The sequence below is a fragment of the Polyodon spathula genome, chromosome 20 (assembly GCF_017654505.1).
Source record: "Polyodon spathula isolate WHYD16114869_AA chromosome 20, ASM1765450v1, whole genome shotgun sequence".
In the NCBI taxonomy this organism is placed as follows: domain Eukaryota; kingdom Metazoa; phylum Chordata; class Actinopteri; order Acipenseriformes; family Polyodontidae; genus Polyodon; species Polyodon spathula.
The window spans coordinates 21,400,327-21,418,117 of NC_054553.1; the positions used below are offsets into that span (position 1 = coordinate 21,400,327).

At 43.2% G+C, this 17,791-nt stretch overlaps 2 protein-coding genes across 2 annotated transcripts; one reads left to right on the forward strand and one right to left on the reverse strand.

The window, feature by feature from the left end:
* Positions 1-103: 103 nt before the first annotated feature.
* LOC121295613 (cytochrome b-245 chaperone 1 homolog) lies at positions 104-9,418 on the reverse strand. Its single transcript, XM_041220490.1, has 7 exons — positions 9,300-9,418; positions 8,002-8,091; positions 6,857-6,898; positions 6,669-6,742; positions 4,706-4,802; positions 3,792-3,936; positions 104-2,881 (listed from the first exon to the last, which is right to left on the reverse strand). The coding sequence occupies exons 2-7, from the start codon at positions 8,087-8,089 to the stop codon at positions 2,758-2,760; spliced, it is 570 nt and encodes a 189-aa protein (XP_041076424.1). The 5' UTR covers positions 8,090-8,091; positions 9,300-9,418; the 3' UTR covers positions 104-2,757.
* A 3,186-nt stretch (positions 9,419-12,604) lies between these two features.
* Positions 12,605-16,856, forward strand: LOC121295918. The gene is made up of 2 exons (XM_041221046.1): positions 12,605-13,634; positions 15,733-16,856. The coding sequence occupies exons 1-2, from the start codon at positions 12,605-12,607 to the stop codon at positions 16,854-16,856; spliced, it is 2,154 nt and encodes a 717-aa protein (XP_041076980.1).
* Positions 16,857-17,791: the final 935 nt, after the last annotated feature.

Here is a 17,791-nt window from a genome sequence, read left to right on the forward strand (position 1 = left end):
CCAGAGTTGCTAATTACACCTAAATATCCCTAGAAATTACTTTAAAAGAACCTCTTTTCAAATCACTTTAGTGAATTAATGAAAAGTCAAGCACTGCACATGATTTTGTATTGAAGTTTTATTTTTTAAAAAAAATGATGTATAAAATGTTTACAGGTTTATGTTTACAGGTTTTTACTGCTTTAAGTCATCCCCTCTTATTGCAATAACTTATGGTGCTGGAAAGAAATATTTAAAAATAAACATGGCAACATAAAAATGAACAATAAGTAAGGTGCTTCACCATGGCCAAACAGCAAATTGTTCATGTAACACATTATGGATCTACGTGGAAAGCTGTGTTATGCCATAGAGGGCTCTATGTAGGTTCATATGAAATCTATTTCGTTTCTCTTTTTTTGTTTATTTGTTTTGTTTTTAATAGTTATTTGATATACTAATACCAGCAACTACAAAACACAGTTTATTTTTTCTATTTTGACAAATATAATTTAGTACCAAACTTGATGTGATCAATATATTTGTTGCTAGGCTACACTTGAGTGACCTAAATAAAGAAATATGTGAAAGCAGTACCAGACTGATTAAAGGTACTGATCAGTTTAGTTTATCTGTACATATTATACTGGTCTAACACAAAACGGCAATGATGAGAACTGCCAAAATATTAACTGCGTCTCAGTCTGTTATATCCATATAGATAAAAAAAAAATAAAAATACAACAGTAATCCACTTTATAAATATCACAACGTGATTGTACATTGATTCCGGTAATTGAGTGAGCTTGATCCACTGACGTTTTTAGCATGATAGTTATAGGTCATGTCTATTCTAATCACCAGCACTCTTGTTTCAGACTTCACTGTAGTCAACGAACAGTAAAGTTCCAATAACAAGCAGTAAATAGCCAGCAGAAATTATTGTTTTACACATTGTATCATACTTTAAACTCTCTTGTAGCTAAACACTTGAGGGTCAATTTCAGCATAGCACACTGAATCCACTTAATGCACCCAACAGGGGGACTGAGTAAGTAACATTACTAACCCCAAATGCAGAACACCGAAGATTGGTCATTGGGATCATCAGTTAAACTGGATCAAGTTTGGTACCGATTGCTGCATACTAAACCAGACCTTTGTGGTCACAAAAAAAACCCACATTAACTGGATTACGTGGCTTAATCCTGTGACGATAAGAGGCTTTCTGCTCTGATTTTTCAGTTTTTTCTCAATATTTGCAAATCTGTTTAATATGGATTATGTACTTGAAAACTTACTACGTTCCTCAAGCCTGTATTACATTACCCCAGAATAATGTACATAATATTATAATGTATATTCTAATTCAATCTTGAAGCCATTATAAAAATGACCATTGTAATTTTACACAGTAACATTACTTTCAAATGCTTTTCCAATATTAATACTGTGCATTTACACTTTTATAGTGTTTTCCTTTTTGTTCTACAGTACTTTGCTTACTATACCTTCTAATACATTGTGTTTTGTCAGATCAGTCTAACTTGGTCCACTTGATCAGACCAGCTAAACCAATTAACTTGATTTTAGGATTAGTATGCAGCAATTAGGACTAATTTTGTTTATTTGCTGGGGATTTGTTAGTCCTTTATAGAGGACTAAACCACTGTCACACTGCAATTGACCCTTGAATGTCTAAGTGTTTTAGATAATTTTATTATATTAAGCAAAACAGTTTTGGCCACATCGAAGGACGCAGTCGTAGGATGTTGGCAATCTGAAAAAAGAGTGTTTATGTTTACACAAGTCGTGACAAACAATTGAACAAGCAAAACTATTTACATCCTGATTAGTCAAAAGTAATGTGTTAAAATCAGTAGCCATACTGCAGTATTTGGCGCGGGCAAAAGGACCAGCCTACTACCAGACCAATGACTGGACAAGCAGGAATGTAGCATAAACCCACTGCGTACCTGTATTTCCTCCATACTTTGGTTTTCAGGGGCAAGCATTATTAAAGAGACACACAACAGATTCGTGGAGCTGGTTTCATTCAACCAGTTTCTCCATCAACAAGCTTAGCTTTTACTAGCGTTATCAATGATACTCTCCCCTCGCTCTTGTTCTTTTTTGCTTTACTTGGCCGAAATGACATATTCAGAATTGTTTTTTTTAAAGACAACACAATAGATTTAAGTTGCTATGACTTTCTGGTACCAGATAACTTATTTTATTGTTACTCTGATATGCTCTTGCTACAAATCAGGTGACCTACAGAACAGGATTGGGTCGCAGGAATCAAGTGCTGTTTTTATCCACATGTCCTTAAAAATGCAAGTAAAGAAACTAAAGATCTAGCTAGTCCAACACAAGGGAAAGAGTTCAAGGGGGGGGGATGGGAAGAGGGGGCAGTGATAATGCTGTAAGTGCTAATAAAAAGTAAGAACATGGTTTACCTTTGGTTAGCACTCCAAACCAAAACAGAAATTTAAAACACACACTACTAAACAAGGCAACCTATAGTTGTTTATCATCAGATAAGCAGAAAAAACTTCAAAGCTTGCCAGAGTTCTGTCAAGTTAAGGGCATGACATTGGGGAGCGTTCCCAGCCTTGGTAATCCGTTGCCATGCAGTGGCACCACAAGATCCCCAGTTCTGTGGTGCAATCAGCCAGTCTCATCAATCCCAGGGCCCAGGCAGGCTTCACAGCACAGAACTCATCACCGCTGGTTACCTGTCCTGGGAACAGAGGGGCGCCAGAATTCTGCAGCTGGTTAGTTTTCATCGAGTTTGATTTGGTCACTGTCGCTGCTATCAGAGTCAGAGACTCTCTCCCACTGCTGTGCTTTGTCCAGCCCGAGAAAGCGCTTCAGCAGCTCAGCGATAGCGTCTACATCACTGCAGGGTAGGGTGGGGGAATAAATCAGTGAGGAAAACATGCAATGCTGAACACAACCTATTCTATCAAGCAGGGAATGAGTGGAGAAGCTAGTATTACTAACAAGACCTGTGTGGGTCACTCCAGCAAAGGGAGGTGGTTCCTCTGTTTGTGCTTTGTGATGCATAAACCACATGTGGTGAAGAAAATGGTGCTGGGGTAGGTATTGGGTGTAAAAGAAGAGCTGTGGAACTCATGCCCTAAATGGTTAGACCACATCTGAAGCTGGTAAAACTGGACTTTTCCATGGCCTTGGGATATGGCCTATAATTTTTAAATACCAAGTTAGAGCTCCGAGTATCAAACCGTTCAGTTGATACTTACATACAAATTGATCTTTTCAGCATAAAATAACTTTACAGAAAGACTACATTGGGATAACAAACTAAACAGTTTTGCTCTTACAATAAAAAAAAAACATTTAAAATGTGCATATTAGTATACTGCATTCAGTACACTATCTTTCAGACCTGTATATCTGGCCGGCAGCAGTGAAAGAGGTAAGTTTGACATGTAAGCTTATAGATCGACAGACACCTTCTTATATCTCCACATATATGTAAAAACTTAAGGGTGGTTTACAGATGGAGCGATCACTATCCTGTGTCCTTACCAAACGTCATCATAATGGGATAAGAGGTTCTTATATATCCATAAAACCCAGTTGCTGGCAATAAAAACCACACAATTCAGCAGTCTTTACTTGTACTGAGAGGTGTCCAGGACTGACTGGCAGACAGAGGGTGCTCAGGAAAAAACAGGTTCTCAGAGCTGTGAGGGGAAGCTCTCATGCCGCCTGCCTGTAGAGCCGTTGTCCCCTACTTTGATAAAACTGAATTCAGTAAAATATAAAAGGAAGTGATTCAATACCTCCTCCCGCCAAGAGTGGCGCTCTGAGTGAGCGGGTGGGAGAATCCAGTGGCAAATCGCAAGACCACCAGGTAGCCTTTCCCCAGGTAGCGCACTTTCTCCTCCTCCACACTCACATCCCTCAGGTGATTCAGTTCAGCCACAACTGCACAAAAAAGCAGAGAACTGATATTACACAAAGCACTACACTCAGCACAGAGAGGTAGACAGTGTGCAAGAAACGCCATTAGGCATTGGAGAATATGGTTTCTCATATATAGACTGGCCAATAAGAGAATGCAAGTAACAGTTAAAGAGTCTGCAATTCATGCAAATATCTGTGAACATCATATCACTGTGTGTTAGTTGTGTGCCACTATTCAGCAACAATCATGGGAAAGCAGAAGGATCCGAGTCACTTCACAGGGGGTGTGATAGTGGGCTCATCCCTCAACGCAGTGGCTGCACTATACCTGGAATGAATGTTTCCAAAAACGCAGCCCCAGAAAGAAAGAAAGAACTCCAGTCTTAAGCAGTCCGCAGACATGTGCAATGTACTGAGACAGGGAATACCATGTTACAGTGGCCCGAATCACAGAAACCTTGAACACTGGGCAAGACACACCTGTTTCTACTCGAACAATGTTTTTCAGCAGCAGGTCATTCATTTTTTGGACCTAAATCCTTATCGCACATATACAGGTTAAAAAATACAAAATGATCACTACTTTATATATATATATGCACCTGGACAGGTACCCCCATAAATATATCCACAGATGCTGACAGTCAATAAAGAATGTCCTTAGCAGGTTGCATCACAATTGGATTAGTGGTTCGCTAGAAAAAACATGTACAACTGTAAGTGCCACATATCTACCCCTGGGGAAAAAAAGGACTCTTTTTTTCCCCCAGGATTAAAAGGGCCCTCTTACCTTGCTCGTGTCCTTTCCTCCACATGGTCAGTATTTTGGTGTAGAGGTTAAATGATTTTAGAATGACTTGGCCTTTAGACTTATCAAAAATTGCTTCCTTTAAAAAAAAAAAAAGAGTTTAAGTGCAAGAATGAAAGAGATGCGTTTGTTTTTTAATGGACACAGTTCTAGATGAATAAAGCTATTCTGGAAGTAGATAGATAAAAGTGACTTTCTGAATTGGTGTTGAAAAACACTCATTTTAAAAATTCTCCAAACAATTTCAGAATAGTTGTGCTCTGGCTGTGCCCGGGTAACTTTTACTATTAAAAGGGGAACTGTGCTCAAAATAACAAGGCTCTCTAAATGCTCTGTATAAATAACAAATGCATCCTGCTGCCTCAATGTTGTTAAGTAAAACGTCTGGACAGAATTTCAATTTTTTGACAGCTTTCTTGATCAGTTGGAATTGCAGGCAGTCACCATATTGGATCCTTTCTGGCACCACTTACGTCATCGTTGACAGCCAACCACACCAGTGAACGCCGGCAGGGTGAATTATGTTTGGAATGCAAAGCGTTCGGGTGCAAAAATAACAAAAGAAACAGAAACTAAAGTATTTGTGTGCCGAAGCCTTTAAACCAACAAAGGGCAGCCATAACAAAACAATGGTTACATAATATAGGAACAGGGCATACACTCAACAGAATACTATGTATGACTATAGAGCGAGTCAATGACAGGACGGCACACAAAGCACAACGGAAGAGAGCTCCAATACATTCAAATGTTAATTTGTTTTAACAGTTTTTATACAATATACTGCTCAAGAAGAGACTGAAAATGTGTCAAAAGCTTTAGTTAACATATTTGCTATTGAAATGGTTATATATTCATTTGCATTACAGTTCCCCATTAAAGTGTTTTACAAAACGCACATTACATTTGAAATAATCCAAGAGAAAACACACGTGCTAATCGAGGTCTGTGAAACCAGCTCTTTATGTTTAAAAATATATTAATGACAAAACACCTTGTCATTGCCACAAATGGAGAGACAGTAAAATGGCAGCTCTTCAAATGCACTGAAAAGATTAAACTGTTAAACATTTCTTCTGGACAAAATTAGATTGAAATTATATGAAATCTGAGCCATCAGTATCATAATTACGACATTATACATCCCAGATCCTCATCCTCTCAATATCCAAGTTTCATCACAATCAGAAAAAAAAAAATTAATTCTCTTGACTACATAATCTTTTATGGGATATGCACCCCAGCTGTGGATTAAAACAGTAAACCAAGTACATTGTGTGTGCTTTTATATAAACCTAAACAATAATATATGGTGTTTTGTCTTTGCCACAGTACACTTCTGTTTGAGCAGATTTGTGTCACATGATCTTTGCTGTACGTATCTGTTGCAAAATTTATTGTACCCTGCTTACAGAGATGAAGGCTGATATGAAATGCAGTGTGGCACATTGTAAGGTGGCACGGAGCTTGTACAGTCTGCTGAGGTCCTGTGTTTGATGTAGGCAGTGTAGCAGTTTAACAGTTTGGACAATCAGCAGGGTGGAAGGAGTGCAAACCAGTGCTTTAATGTTATTAACATTATTACTGTCCTTTCATTACATGTATTTGTGATAATTCAGGATTTGAAAGTCTTTCAAACACTACTGAATACATTGCTGCATCCTGGTACCTTTGCTGTAGGTCACATGGTCTGATTGTAGCTACACCACTGGAGTGAGTTTGAACTACAACATATGATTACCAGAAAGCAGCAGCAACTTTTCATCTAGTGTGCAATAAGTAATTATATACATTTAAAAAAAAAAAAAAATAGTTTACCTTTAATTTAGGGATTTTTTTTTTTTTTTTTTTTTTTTTAGGGACCACTTGATATTTGGAACCTCTGTTCTAGCTCCTAATGCAGTAAAAGAAAAGAACTGGTTCTTTGAACAGACACCAAGCTTACCTCCCACTCCTCCAGGTTCTGTATAGCGACAAAGCAGCACCCAGCCACGTAGAAGAGTTTCCACATCCAGCTGTCTGCAACACAGAACCCACCCAAGAGAGCTGACTGGCATGTGTGCAGGCTCATTATACACATCAGAACACTGTAGAGGCTTCATGCAGCTCTACAGTCAAGGATAGAAGTCTTACCTGAGCTGTAATAGGCTGCTGACAGACCAACAGATGAGATTCCTGAAGTTACATAAAAATAAAAATAAAGTTTACTTCTTTCACACATGTAAAACCGTAGTCACAACATAACCCAAGCTTTATAATATCTACTAGCCTGGGAGCTATTTCCCCAAAAGAGTCTTAGTCTTCTGTCCAGTTCTTTTTATATACAATATAGGTGCAGATTTGCCCAATTTCTATAAAGCCCCATAACATAACCATTGTAAGAGCAGACACTGGGACACATACGGGATTATAACTCTGGTTTGCTTGACATATCGGTAACTTTACATGTTTGGGGTCATTTTCTAGGATGTAAAAAGCTTGTGAATTTTATGATATAACAATCACACTGACTGGCCGCTTTATTGGGACTGGTCTACCTGATTGGATTTAGCATCACTCTGAGTAAGAGATGCAAATCGGGTTGATCATGTGATGCACCATGTGATCCCATGAGAACTATAACGCTGTGGGAGCAGCAAAATTGCAGTCCACCGAAAATGGGGAAAGGATAAGATCTTACAGCATTCGACAGAGGAGTGAAGATGGGTACACAGTTGCCAAGGTAGCAAGGGCAGTCAGGTTGATCAGAATGGCATCAGAACAGCAAAACAAAGAGAGTTATTACCAACAATTAGGCCTACTGACCTGCCAATGTCAATATGGATTGACATATTGTTAAGGCTCTGATCAGGGCAACAGTGGACCAACCTAACATTAACTACAGGTCCTAATAAAGTGGCCAGGCAGCATACATTGTAATATAGATGGTTTCTGAAATGTGTTTGGCACATTTACAAAAGGGCTGTGCTAACTCTCCTCAATACTATCGCCAACTGCATCTCCATTTGAAACCTTCGTCTGCGTAACTAGATTACTGCCTACACAGGGGCACAGACTGCTGGTTTGTGGTGCTTGGGGGCTAGATGCTTACTGCTGATTAAAGCCACTCAGACACCTTATCTATTAAATAACTTTGTATCCCTGGTTTGATATTGGCCCCCACTTCATGAATATGTGAAAGAGTTTAAGTTATCCCACCACAAGTGAAGCTGTACTTGTGGTCGGCAGTTACTATGCAAGTTCCCGTTTAATGCTGGAGACACAATCACATGACTTACCGACCAACAGAGCCCAGGACCGGAAGCCAGGCCGCCTCTTGAGGTGGATGCGGGTGTGTGAGTGAGACTCTACTGTCATGTACCCCATGTCTGCAACATTGAAATAAACATTACAATGCTGTAAAGCAGGGACATGTATTCAGAATGGACTGCAATGCATTCCCTGGGGCGTTAAACACAAGCACCAATGTTTTAAAAATCCTTGTGTGTTTAATGTAGCAGTAGTTACAGTACGTATATGTGAAATGTTTACCAACATATTTAAAACACAAAAGTTGAGACCTTAGTGGAACATCTGAGTGTTATAAACCAAAAAACGACTTGCATTGCACATTGTGTGTGTATGTATGTGTGTGTGTGTATAAACAATAAGACCTTGATCTCGTTGTAAACTGGCCCAATTATTGCCGCCCCTTAAACCGCCAACTTTCATATTTCAAATTGTAAAATACAAGAAAATAAACATTAACTTAACATTAACAAAAACTATATCCCTAATGAAATAAAACAGGCCTACAGATAACAGGCAAGATGGGTTTCGGTGATTTTATTTAACTAATAAACCATTTCGATATTGTGTAGTTTTTACCTTACACTTATATTAATTGCAAGTTTAACAATATGAAAAGGTTTTATGGTCATTTTCTAAACAGCAAACTAAAACACTCAATGCGGTTTTAAATGTCGTGTTTAGTAATTGTTCATTTCTAAAGTAATTTAGTATCTAGACAAGAAATAAAACCTTTTTACTACTTGATGTATTATATTTTGAAGAGAAGTAACAGCATGAAGATATAAGACTATTCAACGACCAGTGTCTGCGGATTATATAGAATAAAGGCCTAGGGGTTACATTTGGAAGCGGACCAACCTCGGAAGGAAGTCTGTACGTTAGTCACAACGCTTTAAAATTTTCACAGCAAGCATTAGGTACTTTTTTCTAACAAAAACGTTATGGTAACCGTCGTCAATACAGTCTCCTCAAAAAAAAAAAAAGTGTTTGAAGAGAACTTCACGGTTACTTTGGAAGGCCGTACCGAACCATTTAATATTAATCTAATCGTACACAACAGTAGATAAGGTATCGATTCTTCGTCTTGTTACGGTCCATTCAATTCCAACCTTAAAATTGATTATATTCTTTCGGGTAATTCATACTCGTACTGTTCCGCCGATTTGCACCTTTCCACCCAAGCCTTTTTCAAGTGCATACACCGTAATGTGAAAGCAATTAATCATTACCAACTAAAGTTAATTTATATACAACAACAAACATGCATTCAATAAAATGGTCGTACCTGTTGTTGCTTTGTGAATATATTTAATACTAGCAGTGAATCCCCTTGAACTCGAGTATCGCAATACGGAACAGCAGTCTCACCATTCAATGGGGAAGTAACGTAAGGGTTGTGCAGTTCCTGTTTAATCCCCATCACGAACTCGCTTCTAGTTACCGTAATTTTCTTAATAGGTGCACTTACTAGTTTTGGACGCTGGTACTTTTCAGAGCTGTACTTATTTAGCTTTAGTACCTGTCTTTAAGACAAGACGAGTGTACAGTAAATGCATGCCTTTTCCATTTGATATAATACTAATTTATGATCAACTATGTAGTATTGGGGGATAGATTAGCCCGCCTGTCCACACGTAATCTGCGCTTGTTTCCGTATTATTTGGTACTCCTTCACACCGGTCACTGCATTCACGATGAAAAAAAAAACAGTGTTTGTAAAATTTTAGCGTTTAACAACTATTGCAGTTAAAGCTGCAGTGTCTGTTCTTCAGAAGTTTTTCGTTTTGTGCACAAACCAGATCTTGATGACTGCCCAGTGTATATAGGCTAGGTACTGGCTACAGTAATGCAAATCTGTTGCGCGTATGAAATTAAATAACTGTAACGATATATCGTGATTGTCTTATTTAATTGATGATTGTAATAGGCCACACATGCAATTAATTTAAAATAGTAAGAGAAAATGAAGACATAGCCACAAATAGTAAAACGCTTGAGACTTTAGAAATTGTTATACCTAAAAAGCACAGAGTGGTCTAACATTTTCACACACGAGTGCCTATTGTTTCTATATCACTGATTACTGACTGAACATTGACATTCTCACACCCTTTCATGCAGGTAGGTATATAAAGGATATAAATGCGAATCTTGTGATTGCCACACTACTGTAAGTACCTTCTGTTTTTAATGACTGTCTCAATCTTAACATTCTAGGGGATGCAACCCTTTTGGCCACAGCTGTATGTCTATCAATCTTTAATTTAGCATTCTGTGTACTAGCAAGAAAGAAATATTATCTTGTTGGCAGCCCTGTTTGTTTTCATTTCCCCAAATTTAGTTTAGCAGCTGTAGATACCCGTAGTTTCATCACCGCCTTAAAACCTTCTCGACACTATATTGCGGTCACCAAAGCACCATCGCCAGCTATAGCAGCACAAGTGACAACTTCATTCTCTGTTATAACTTAGAACTGTGTTTTTTTTCCATATATGGGGTTTGTAATACTGATGACATTAAACTAATAATATATATACACTGAGTGTACAAAACATTAGGAACACCTTCATAATATTGAGTTGCACCCCTTTTTGCCCTCAGAACAGCTTCAATTCATCGGGGCATGGACTCTACAAGGTGTTGAAAGCATTCCACAGGGATGCTGGGCCATGTTGTGTCAAGTTGGCTGGCAGTGGATCTCTACTCCGAGTAGCATCTCTTCCCACAGATGCTCAATTGGATTGAGATCTGGTGACTGGGCAGGCCACTGCAGTAAGCTGAATTTACTGTCATGTTATTGGAACCATTCCTGGACAATCCTAGCCTTGTGGCATGGGGCATTATCCTGCTGAAACAAATCCATTAGCAAATGGATACACTGCTGCCATGAAGGGATGCACCTGATTGGCAATGATGTTCAGATATCCTGTGGCATTCAAACGTTGCTCCACTTTTATCAAGGGGCCCAATGTGTGCCATGAAAACACATCCCACACCATCACACCACCACCACCAGCCTGCAATGTTGACACGTGGCATGATGGATGCATGTACTCAAGTGGTTTTCTCCATACCCTAGTCCTCCCATCAGCGTGAAACAGCAGGAACCAGGATTCATCAGACCAGGCAATGTTTTTCCAATCCTCCAGTGTCCAGTGTTTTCGTTCCTTAGCTCACTGCAACCGCAGTTTCTTGTGTTTTGCTGAAAGAAGTGGAACTCTGTTAGGTCGTTACTGCCATACCCCATTCGTGTCAAGGTACGACGAGTTGTGCGTTCTTTTATGGCACCAATGTTGTACTGGACTGTCAGTTGACTAACAGTAGCACGTCTTTTGCTCTATACAATTCGTGTCAGCCTCCTTTGGCCTCTATGGTCAATGAACTGTTTTCAACCACTGGCCTGCCATTGGCTGGATGTCCTTTGAGTGGTGGACCATCCATGATTCACACGGGAAACTGCTTGGGCGTGAAAAACCCAGCAGTGTTGCAGTTCTTGACACACTCAAACTGGCACCCTGGCACCTACTACCATACCCCGCTCAAAGCCACTTAAATCTTTTGTCTTGCCCATTTACCCACTGAATGGCACACATACACAATCCATGTCTCAATTGTGTCAAGGCTTAAAAATCCTTCTTTAACCTGTCTCCCCTTCATCTACACTGATTGAAGTGTTACATTGATAAGGGATCTCATCAATAAGGGATCACAGCTTTCACCTGGATTCACCTCATCAATCTATTTTATGGAAAGAGCAGGTGTTTCTAATGTTTTGTACACTCAGTGTGTGTGTGTGTGTGTGTGTGTGTAGATATATATATTGTGACAGGACTGGAAGGAGTCCCTGTCGTAATTTGCCCTCCCGACCACCGGCAGCGCTGTGTAGGGTTGGCCGTGATTGGATCAGGAGGCTGAACTCTGACCATGCAGGAAGTTCCGGGTCAGGCAGCCATCTTGGCCCAAGGTAGAACCATGCGGCCGTCGGGTCCCATCATTGCAATCAGCTGTGCTGTTCTCGTTGATTGGCTGATGTGGGGCAGCGTGCTGATTGCAGGGGTGGGACTTGGCAGTATTTAAGCAGTATAGTTTTGCCATTCGCGCTCTCTGGGCTGAACTGAAAACACATGCTGTGCTTGCTTTGTTGCTTTCATTCACTGCTGTTATTCACAGAAGCTTGAAAATCTTGGACACTGTTGGATTACTGGAGTGAGGAACCGAGGACTGGCCATTAATCTGTGAAAGGGAGCTAAGAAGCGGTGAGAGGAAACCCACCGCAGTACCACAACGAAACCCAGTGCTTCCTTTGTTGTTATTTATTTTGTAACCGTGACATTTTTGTTTACTCTTTTTATTTCAAACCTGAGTTTACCATTGCTGGTATTCCAGGTGGTTTTCTTGTTTATTTTTTGCAATACTGGACTGTTCTATTTTTATTGTTTTTGTAAAATAAAACCCTGCCCTGATACCATTGATGATACAGGGCTCTAAGGACTAATCTCCATTTCCGGCTCCTGTGTGCTGTCATTTCTGGTCCTTCCCAAAAGCTCCACCCACTACCCTCCCACAGGTGGTGTCAGAAGTGGGATGAGCATGGACCGGCACACCCTGCAAGCCATTCTGGAGGATCAGGAGAGACACCGTGATGGTATAGAGCGTCGTCGGGAAGAACGGGATGCTCAGAGGGATGCTGAGCGTACAGCCCACATGACTGCGATGGCTGACAAGATGGCGGCCATGTGTCTGGCCATTCAGAACCTGGTAGTGGCCCAAGCCCAAGCTCAGGTCCCGGTCGCAGCAGCTGGACCAGTGCTGCCAATGCCCAAAATCCGTCTGCAAAAGATGACCCCAGAAGATGACCCGGAGGCCTTCCTGACCACATTTGAGCGGATGGCTACAGTGTCAGGGTGGCCAGCCGGATGTTGGGCAGCCCAACTAGCCCCCTGTCTAACTGGTGAAGCGCAGGCAGCATACCAGGCTCTGAGCAACGTGGCGGCGGAAGATTACTCCCAGGTGAAGACAGCTATGCTCCGGCGCCTTAATATCACCCCGGAGACGCATTGCCGGCGTTTCCGGAGTTACAAGCGGCTGGAGGGAACCCGGCCTCGCATCATGGCCCAGCAACTCTGGGACCATCTGACCCGCTGGCTGCGTCCCACTGAACGGACCACTCAACAAATCATGGAGTCTGTGGCGGTCGACCAGTTCCTGGAGGTGTTGGAACCAGAGACTCGAGCCTGGGTCGCTCGCCACAGTCCCGAGACGATGGACACAGCCGTCGAGCTGGCGGAGGCCTTCGAGGACGCACTACTTCGGGTGGACCCCAGTCCAGCTCCAGTGAGGCATCGGCCTTCGCCAGCGCACCCAAAGACTGCAACGAGGCCTTCAGTTTTCCCCGTCCCTTTGAGCGCCTCTCCTCCAAAGTGGAGACAGAGGTTAGCTCCCAGCTGGGCTAGAGAGAATCCTTGGACCCCCCCTAGTGGACCAAGGGACAAACAGCTGTCTCCCACAGCGCCGCCTTCCCCTACCTGCTTCCGGTGCCACGAGGTGGGGCACATCGCGAGATTCTGTCCCATCGCGATGGAGTGTGACGTGGCCTTGCGATGTCCGGCTGCAGAGGGTGGTGAGTACAGGGGAAGGGGTCGGGAGGGGCCTTGCATTATTAATGTAGATGTTGGTAATATGAGTACCCACGCATTAGTGGACTCAGGGTGTAGTCACACTATAATTCGGTCTGCTCTCTTGGAGGGTACGCCTTGGCGGCCACAGGGGTCTGTGACCATCTCGTGTATTCATGGAGAAACCAAGGCATATCCTACCACTAAAGTTAGAATGACTGTGGAAAGTCGGACATGCCATGTAGTCGTGGCCGTCGCTAAAAAGGTGCCATACCCAGTGATTTTGGGTCGAGATTGGCCTTACTATTCAGAAGTTAAGGTCAATGCGGCTCGGCCACCCTTTGTAGAAGGGGTGGTCACAACGGGGGATCCAATTGGCCGGATCTTTCCCTTGCAGGCCGACATATTTACTTCCAGGTTCCGGCCCCGTAAAACTAAAAGAGAGCGGAGGGCTGAGAAACTTGAGGGGGCATTAATGAGACAAGGCTGGGGATTGGTGGGGGAATCTGCTTTGCCTGTCAAACAAACACAGAAGGGTGTGGGTGTCCAGTGTGACCAGCGGGAGCGGGTTACTGAGATCCCTAGAGCAGAAGCTACTGAGGCCCCGCTCGGCATACCGCAATTCTGGGACCGGAGTGTGGACCTGGAGTGGGAGCAAAGTAACGACCCCACTCTGGTGCACATCCGGGGGCAGTTTCGGTCTGTCGAGGGGAAGGAAGTTGAAGGCTGCGAGCCGCTCACATTTCCTCACTTCATCGTGATGGGGCATTTGCTGTATAGGGTATCCCAAGCCCCGGGCACAGGACAGCCTTGTAACCCAGTTATTGGTTCCGGGGTCTTTCCGCCGGGAGGTCATGAGGTTGGCACATGATATTCCCTTTTCTGGCCACCTGGGGCGGGAAAAGACCTTGGAACGAATACTGGCCCGGTTTTATTGGATGGGACTCCACATGGATGTGAGGAAATATGTAGCGGAGTGTCCCGATTGTCAGAGAGTAGCGCCAGGACGGGTTCGCCCGGCCCCGCTGGTCCCACTGCCCCTGGTTTGTACTCCCTTCGATCGCATAGCAATGGACATAGTGGGCCCAGTGCAGCCCGCCGACTCTGGATATATGCACATTTTAGTAATGGTGGATTATGCCACTCGATATCCAGAGGCGGTGCCACTGCGCTCCACTAGTGCTGTCGCCATTGCTAAAGAACTAGTTAAGATTATTGCTAGAGTAGGGGTGCCCAAAGAGATTCTGACAGATCAAGGAACTAACTTCATGTCCGATACCCTCAAAGAAGTTTACAAAATTTTGAAAATCCATCCCATCAGGACCTCTGCGTACCATCCGCAGACAGATGGCCTGGTGGAAAGGTTTAATCAGACCCTGAAGCAGATGCTGAGGCGATTTGTGAACCAGGAACAAAAACATTGGGCAAAACTCCTTCCCTTCCTGATGTTCGCAGTGAGAGAGGTGCCACAGAGCTCAACTGGGTTCTCCCCGTTTGAGCTGCTGTATGGGAGACAACCCCGAGGCATTCTCGATCTCGTGCGAGAAGGGTGGGAGGACCAAACCTCTACGTCTAAAAATGTAGTCAAATATGTACTACTGCTACAAGATCGCTTGGAATTAGTCGGTCATTTGGCTCAAGAGAACCTGCGCAATGCTCAGCATCAGCAGCAGCAGCAGTACAATCAAAAAGCACGAATTCGGACTTTTCGAACTGGGGATAAGGTACTGCTGCTTCTTCCCACAGCTGAGTCTAAGTTGTTTGCCAAGTGGCAAGGGCCTTATGAGGTGGTTCGAGCTATAGGGAGAGTCAATTATGAAATCAGGCAGCCGGACCATCGAAAACCACTTCAAATTTATCATGTAAATTTGTTAAAACCTTGGAGAGACAGAGAGGCCCTGTTTATTGCTAATGATATCCCCGAGGAGGATTTTGGTCCTGAGGTGGGGCCACTTGGTCAAACAACTAAGATTTCAATGGGGAAACAGTTACTTCCCTGTCAGAAACAGGAGCTGGGCCAACTAATTGAGGAATTCAGTGATGTTTTTTCTGAGTTGCCCGGTAGAACTGACATTATTGAACATGCCATTATTACTCCGCCAGGTGTTCGAGTGCGTCAGAGGCCTTACCGGATCCCGGAAAGTCGGCGGGGTGTAATGCGCCGGGAAGTGGCCAGTATGCTCGAGCTGGGAGTAGTGCAACCTTCCCAGAGCGAGTGGTGTAGTCCTGTGGTAATGGTACCTAAGAAGGATGGCTCCACTCGTTTCTGTGTGGACTTTAGAAAGGTGAACTCTATCTCCAAGTTCGATGCGTACCCCATGCCCCGAGTGGATGAGCTCCTTGACAGACTGGGTAAGGCGAGGTTCTTGTCCACTCTGGACCTGACGAAGGGATATTGGCAGATCCCATTAACACCCAGCTCCAAGGAGAAAACCGCATTTGCTACCCCGGATGGCTTGTTTCATTTCAAGACCATGCCCTTTGGGTTGCATGGGGCCCCGGCTACCTTCCAGAGACTGATGGACAAGGTGTTATGTCCCCATCATCAGTATGCGGCAGCGTATATTGATGACGTGGTTATTTTTAGCTCTACCTGGAAGGAGCACCTTGATAGATTGGCGGCTGTCCTGCAGTCTCTGAGGGAGGCGGGGCTAACAGTCAACCTAGGTAAATGCGCGTTTGGCAAACAAGAGACCCAATATCTTGGATTTAGCATGGGTAATGGTCGGGTAAAACCAGTGGCTTCCAAGGTCCAGGCCTTGGTGGACACTCCGGTTCCACGAACCAAGGCTCAAGTGAGGTCACTTTTGGGGCTGGCAGGCTATTATCGCCGTTTTATCCCCGAGTTTTCCACCATTGTTAGCCCCTTGATTGACCTAACTAAGAAGAGCGCCCCAAACACTGTAAAATGGTCAGATGAGTGTCAGGAAGCATTTGACATGATAAAGCGAATACTTTGCCAAGCCCCTGCACTAGTGTCACCAGATTTCGACAGGGAATTCATCCTCCAGACAGATGCCTCGGATGTCGGTCTGGGGGCAGTCTTGTCCCAGGAGATCGATGGGGTAGAGCACCCCGTGCTATACATTAGCAGGAAAATGGCTCAGAGGGAGCACAACTACTCAGTTATTGAGAAGGAGTGCCTGGCCATTAAATGGGCCATGAACTCTCTTCGATATTATCTCCTGGGGCGGTCCTTCACTTGTCACAGATCACGCTCCTCTTAAGTGGCTAAACATGATGAGGGACACTTCCTTTTTTTCAAGGGAGGGTGGTGATTTAGGGGAGTTAGGGTTGGCCGAGTGTGCCTATGGCTCCACTCTGAGGGGGGGGATGTGTCACAGGACTGGAAGGAGTCCCTGTCGTAATTTGCCCTCCCGACCACCGGCAGCGCTGTGTAGGGTTGACCGTGATTGGAGCAGGAGGCTGAACTCTGACCATGCAGGAAGTTCCGGGTCAGGCAGCCATCTTGGCCCAAGGTAGAACCATGCGGCCGTCGGGTCCCATCATTGCAATCAGCTGTGCTGTTCTCGTTGATTGGCTGACGTGGGGCAGCGTGCTGATTGCAGGGGTGGGACTTGGCAGTATTTAAGCAGTATGGTTTTGCCATTCGCGCTCTCTGGGCTGAACTGAAAACACATGCTGTGCTTGCTTTGTTGCTTTCATTCACTGCTGTTATTTACAGAAGCTTGAAAATCTTGGACACTGTTGGATTACTGGAGTGAGGAACCGAGGACTGGCCATTAATCTGTGAAAGGGAGCTAAGAAGCGGTGAGAGGAAACCCACCGCAGTACCACAACGAAACCCAGTGCTTCCTTTGTTGTTATTTATTTTGTAACCGTGACATTTTTGTTTACTCTTTTTATTTCAAACCTGAGTTTACCGTTGCTGGTATTCCAGGTGGTTTTCTTGTTTATTTTTTGCAATACTGGACTGTTCTATTTTTATTGTTTTTGTAAAATAAAACCCTGCCCTGATACCATTGATGATACAGGGCTCTAAGGACTAATCTCCATTTCCGGCTCCTGTGTGCTGTCATTTCTGGTCCTTCCCAAAAGCTCCACCCACTACCCTCTCACAATATATATATATATATATATATATATATATATATATATATATATATATATAATAGTAATGTCTAAAAGGAGATTACTCCCT